General features: G+C 52.0%; 1 protein-coding gene across 1 annotated transcript; it reads right to left on the minus strand.

Moving 5' to 3' along the window:
- Window positions 1–969: 969 nt before the first annotated feature.
- On the minus strand, window positions 970–4,295 carry DMRT2 (doublesex and mab-3 related transcription factor 2). The gene is made up of 3 exons (XM_086480275.1): window positions 3,945–4,295; window positions 3,757–3,859; window positions 970–2,027 (listed from the first exon to the last, which is right to left on the minus strand). The coding sequence occupies exons 1-3, from the start codon at window positions 4,293–4,295 to the stop codon at window positions 970–972; spliced, it is 1,512 nt and encodes a 503-aa protein (XP_086336401.1).
- Window positions 4,296–6,152: the final 1,857 nt, after the last annotated feature.

The raw sequence follows: 6,152 nt of genomic DNA on the forward strand, positions 1-6,152 counted from the left end.
TTCTGCTATCCCTGCAAAAGGGCATAGAATTACGAAACTGAGAGATCATGACTTGATTTCTCATTAGCAGGGATGATTTTGTGCATCATTTTTACAGACTAAAGGGCATTTAAATTGCCACAACAAAAGAATCTCAGGCTCTTGCTGGTCAAAGGTGAAATATTTTTGGAAGGGAGATATTCTAGGTGGTGGAAATACAGAGTGAAGTCAGCTGAACGTTTTTCAAAAACAAACAAAGAAAGAAAAAAAAAACAGACTTTTTATCCAAACACTAGATTTTAAAAAATGCTGATTTTTTTATCCCAAAGCTTCCCAGAGCCATTCTCCTCAAATCCAATTTAGTAACTCCTCCACTTTAAGAACAGCAGCTTTTATAGAGAGGTGTGGAATAAACCAGTCTTTTATACTAGCACATCCTCCCCCTTCAGAATAAGAAAGGCATTTGGAATCTGATCCAAACCTCACTTAAATTAATAAAAAGTCTTGTGAATTCACGCTAGCCTACGTGCACCATTGTTACCTCTTCTCTTAGTTACTGGAAGGTCAAAGCAGAAAGGACCATTTACCCCACCAAGATAACTAGTAAGTACATTGATAACAGCAGATAAAAGAATAAGTATAGTCTGAAAGTAGGGCATACTTGCCTGTGAGATACTAGATACAAAACAGAGATCATGAATATGTCTATACTTGTAGGTAATCTCATTTTATTGAATGGTTTGAAGTGCTGCTGAAAATAACAACACTTCACAGCCTGTACATGCAGTTTCAATTCTAAAAAATTAAATATATTTCTTTTTCAGAAGAGAAAACGTGCATATTTCTGTACATCATTTTGAGATTTAAAAAAAAAAGAATTACCATTTGGAGCAGAAGTTCCTCTTTACAAATCTTTTAAAAGACAAGGCAGGCAGAAGCAATTCTGCAGAAGGCAAAGCATACAAACTCTACACTGAAGGTACCATTTATTCATTGAGAGACATTAGCAACTGCAGAAGAAGGTCGTTTAAGGATCGATTCAACTGAAAATGAGAGTGGCTCAGTTGTTGAAAGTTTTGTTGTGGCCTGTTTGGCCCCAGAGAAGTCTTTTGTGCATTTGTCTATTGTAACCTTGCATTTTTGGTTGTCTTTCATGGCACACTCTCTGTATTTCTTAGGAGCATCTTCAAAAGCCTCTTTCACAAATGATGTTCTCAACTCTGCTTCTGATCTGTCAGGAAATGTTTGCTGGAACAGTGACTGAAATTTATTGTATTTGAGTGGTGGATGGGGCTTGGTACTGTCTTTGCTGATCTTGCTTAATACCTGCTCCTGAGGAGCCAGAGAATCCTTATCAGAAATCTGACTGAAAGTCCTTTTTGGAGGAGAGAATGCTGACCTTTCACGAGCTTCCTGAGGAGGGCACAGTATCTCATTACATGACTGCTGAATGTCTTGCATGTGGGTCAGAATGAGTGAATTTTCCAGTTTTGGAGACATGATGTTGTGCTCAGTGTTTGGACAGTCCTGACTTTGTGAGACCTTGGCATCCCAAGCTGCCCCAGGTTTGAGAGCTTGGACAGCAGTAGCATTTAACAGGCATTGCTGGTAGAGGAGAGCATCACTAATGGGGCCACATTTTGGCCACACTAAGAACCTAGAAGACAGGGGATACTGCCTGTAGGTAGTAGCTACACTGACATTTGAAGAAATTAGTTCCATATTGCTGGATCCTGAATACTGCATGGTTAGATCAAGGCAGGTTGGTAAAAAATTGCAAAACTCCTTGTTTGGAGTTTCAACTTGAGTAGTGTTGAAGGCTGTTTTATATGAATTGTATTCAGTTCCATGCACCATGCGGTTAGGGAGAAAAAGGGCAGCTGCTTGTGTAGCTTCCATCATCTCTCTCTCTTTGTACTCTCTCTCTAGCATAATGTTCTCCAACTCCTTATCAGCAAAAGCCCGTCTCTTTCTCATTCTGTCACTTACAGGGGGTGGCAAGGGTGAATTCCCTCCCAGGTAAGGGTCTGTTGGAATAGGGCGGTAACCTAAAACAACAAAGCAACATTAGGAATGAAGCCACATAAGAAAAACATTAAAGTTGTGTCTGTAAAAAGGCTCTGTTTGGAGCCAGTCCCGCCAAGCGCCGAGCACTTGCTACAAACCCGGGACACTATCAGCTCCTACTGAAGTCACTGTGCTGCAGAGGCTTAGCTTCCCTGCGCCATCAGGCACATTCAGTACAAGTTCCTCAACACAGACAAGCAAGCCTTCCTCCTATGGCATGTGTAGTCTCCTTCAAAGCTAGCTGATCACTAACTTGAAAAAACAATTCCAAAACAGCAGGTCAAAGAGAGAAAAAAAGGCAAAAGCCTGTGCTGTGTTATGACTGGTATACCATCATGCAGCTTAAGGAGACAACCATCCATTTTTAACAAATGCACAAAGTATTCAACTATTTTATTTCTTCTGAACTAAAAGACAACTTCGATAAAACACAGAAATCCAGTCTCCAGTATATTCAATTACCAGGCTAACTGGATTCATTTAATACAACTGATAGGGTCCAATCCTGTTTGTTCTACCCAGACAAGTAATCCCATTGAATTAATGGAACTACTTACATGAGTAAGGAGAACAGGGTTTTACCTGTTTCCACTCCCATTTCTGTTAAACAGGTTTCCCCATTGCCAAGGAAGATATCTATACCTACAGCTGATGCCTGTTCTATCCTCTAAAGATGAATCACTATGTACACATTGCTAGAGACGGTAGAAATTTCCAAGGAGAACTAGGAGAAAAGAAAAAGAAAGTTAAGACAAATTAGAGGAAAGAATACAGAACAGATTTTTTTTAAGAGTGAACTGCAGATGAAAATCAAAGAGGTTTATAAGAGGACAAAATTTTAATTGCACTTGCACAGGCAAAAAGAGCTTCCCATTTGGGGGGGGGGGGGGGGGGGGGAAACAGCAACAACAACAAAAAAATTCACTAAAGCTAGATTTGAGAACTGTAATGCTTTACAGGGCTAGTTTGGAAAGTAATTAAAACAGACATAGAAATAAATTTGTGCACGATCCGAAGAGGGAGTGTGAAAGAAAAAATACACCCTCTCACTAAAATATCACTTTAAAGTGTCATTCTTCCAAGTTAGCATTTCCGACTGGAAAAAAGAAATGAGAAGCCTATTATGCATATCTTACTATTGCTAATGCGGCAAACGGTGCTGCTGTGTTAGGCGTTCAGATTAAAAGGAAAAAAAACAAAACAAAACAAAACAAAACAAACAAACAAACAAAAAAAAACACCAGACCGAAAAAAAAAAAAAAAACCAACCTACTTTATTTACTCATTTGCTGATAAAGACATACGGGAATAAATTACCCTGCACGGCAAAACGCTGCTGGGTAGTCATGTAAAAAGAATGTCAGCTTGTAACAGTAACTCTCAAATTTCAAATTACCGTTGCCAGCATTTCAGGCATTACTTTGGGCGGTGGGCCGGGGTGACGGGGACTGAAATTCTGCCCCATCGATTCCAGCCACGAAGGGCAGGAGCCGCGGGCGGACCCTCCGCTGCCCGGCGCCGGTAGCGCGCGCGCTTTAACGCCGTTCCGCGTTTATTTCACGAAATAACGCTGCATTTCACGGGCGTCCGTGAGCAGCCGCGCCTCGGACGGGAGGCACGGGTTTTCCTGGGGCAAAGCGGGGTCTCCCCGCTGCCGGCCGGTACTGCGGGGCTGGCGGCAGCCGGTGGAGGGGCGAGGGATGCGCTTACCTTCCAGGATGCTCTTGGCTAGTAGGCTGGGCGTCCGGACGTGCCTCTGGTAGACGGCTTTGCGCTCCAGGCTCGCCTGCTTCCCGGCCAGCCCCTTCTTGTCCTAGGACAGCGATACAGTGGCGCCGTCAGCCCGAGGGCCGCCCGCTCCGTCCCGAGCGGCTCCGTCCCGACCCGTCCCCTCTCACCTCGGTGGCCTGCTGCCGTCGGAGCGCCACCTGGGCGGCCATGACCCGCTGCCGCTCCACCACCAGCAAGCAGTTGGCGCACTGGCAGTCGCGCCAGCGGCAGAACCGCTTGTGTCCCTTCAGGCACGACACCACGCCGTGGTTGCGGCACCGCGCGCACTTGGGCGTACGGCTTAGCTTCCGCGGCTCGCCCCGCCGCGGAGCCGCCGCCGTCTCCTCGCCTTCATCCTCCTCCTCCTCTCCCTCCTCCGGGCGGGCGCTGCTGCTCGGCGCGACGAGGGCCTCGGCCGCCTCCTCCTCCACGCTCTCCACGTCGATCTCCCAGTCGGCGGCGGCGCGTCCTTCAGCCATGGCTTCTCGGCGGCGCAGCTGCAAGACAGGGGTCAGGCCGCCCGCCCCCGCGGCGGGACGGCAGCCGAGCCACACCCAGCTTCCGAGGTGCCCGCCGCCGCCGCCCGGCCCGGCGGCAGCCCCGCCGAGATGCGCCCCTGTCGGGAAATCACGGCAGAGCCCGCTTGCGATGTCCTCTCCCCCCCTTACCGTCTGCTCGGGCCTCTTCCCCAGTCCCCACGCAGGGCTCATCCTAGCCTCGACGGACCCTACCCCCCCAGACCGCCCCGGCTTGCCGGGGAACTCTGCTAGCCCGCTGCAGGCAGGAGCGCGTCTCAAGCGGCGTAGGATGCGGGAGGAACCACCCGCAGAGCCGCGGGGCTGTCAGACCCTCACAGGGGCCTGTTTATTTCAGGATCCTGACAACCCTCCTGCTCGCTGCGTTCAGACTTGGGGGACAGGTAGAGAACACCCGGGCTTCACGCACGGCCGCTCCAGCGACCCTCGAGCTCTCTGCATCGCGGAAGCAGCGCCTTCGGCCCCCCACTTCCGCCCACCCAGCCTCCCTATCCTTCCTCCCGCACTTCGCACTTACCCAAGATCAGCGCCCGAGGCCGACAGGCGGTGCAGGCGGCGCGCAGCCCCTCCCCGGTCCTCGCTGCTCGCAGGGCCGCCGCTACCCAAGCCCAGCTGGAGGCAGCGGACTCCTGGTCCCCGCACCTGGGGTGGTCCAAGGGTCTCCGACAGCCGGGACGCCGCGCCGTCGGGGGGTCGCTGCGCCACAAGGCGACGGGCCGCGACGGGCCGGGCCAGGCCGGGCCGTGGGTGGCTGCGGGTGCGTGCTCGCTGCAGCAGCGCCCAGGCTGGCACCCGCCGCGCCCCCGCCGCGCCCGCCCCGCGACACAGTGCCCGCCGCCCCTGCCCCGCCGCGTTATCAGCGCCGGCCGCCGCCGCCGCCCGCACCGCCCATTGGACCCGCGCCGCGCGGCCGCAGCTCTGATTGGCCAGCGCCGCCACCGCCCCGCCCCCCCCTCCCCCCCCCCCCGCCGCGCGTGTGCCAGCCGCTCGCTCGTGGGTGCGAGCGGGCGTGGGGTGCGGGATGGCGCGCGGGAGGGGCGGCCGAGCGGGAAAGGTGAGCGGGCGATGGGATGGTGGTCTGCAATTTTAGGGCAAAAAAAGGAGGAGGGAAGGAAAGAAAGGGAGAACAGACGGTAACGCGCGTGATGGTGGCCGCGAAGAAATGAGGTCCGCGGGCGAGCGGCGTCCCCTAACCGGGGAGAGGGCCGGAGGCGCGGGTTTAAACGGCTGGAGCAGCCACAGCGTTTTTCGTTTGCGGCCGTTCGCGTTGCTTGGCCCGCGAGTGGAGGGGACTCGTGGCAATAGCTATTTCTCGAGTGTGAAAATGCGACGGAATCAGCACTATCTTCCTGCCCGGTCGGGAATTAAGTCGAGGGGAAATATTCGTTTATTTTTTAGCATTCCCTTCCCTCAGTGGCGTTTTCTACCGAGCATTGAGCTGTGGAGTAACCTTCTCCTCCTCCGCTTCCTGACGGAGGCTGCTCTTCGGAAATCGGGGAGCGCCCGTGGTCTCCCAAAACAGGGAGCGATCGAAATTGTAACGCACAAAGTCTCGGCCGTGCCAGCGAGGTGCTAGAGCTCGGTGCTTCCGTCGGGGAAAATGTGAATTCCCCAGGGGACAGAAGTGGACAAAATACACCTCGGCCACGTTCAGCACCGAGCGGGGGAAGAGCTAGTGACTTTAAACAGAGTACCCCTGGGCGGGGGTAAAAACAAAAATTAAAGGCATGCGGGAAAGCATCAGTTCCCCGCCAGTGTGGCGATCGAAAACTAACGATATGCAGAATATACGGCCGAAAC

Source organism: Leptosomus discolor, chromosome Z (genome assembly GCF_034619465.1).
Source record: "Leptosomus discolor isolate bLepDis1 chromosome Z, bLepDis1.hap2, whole genome shotgun sequence".
Lineage (NCBI taxonomy): Eukaryota > Metazoa > Chordata > Aves > Leptosomiformes > Leptosomidae > Leptosomus > Leptosomus discolor.

What these genes read in the sequence shown, in the direction of transcription:
- DMRT2 (XM_086480275.1), bottom strand. Translation starts at nt 4,295, where the DNA reads ATGGCTGAAGGACGCGCCGCCGCCGACTGGGAGATCGACGTGGAGAGC. An exon ending in GACGGCAGCAGGCCACCGAG is followed by an intron (nt 3,860 to 3,944) that starts GTGAGAGGGGAC and finishes TCGCTGTCCTAG; the next exon opens with GACAAGAAGGGGCTGGCCGG. An exon ending in AGCCAAGAGCATCCTGGAAG is followed by an intron (nt 2,028 to 3,756) that starts GTAAGCGCATCC and finishes TTGTTGTTTTAG; the next exon opens with GTTACCGCCCTATTCCAACA.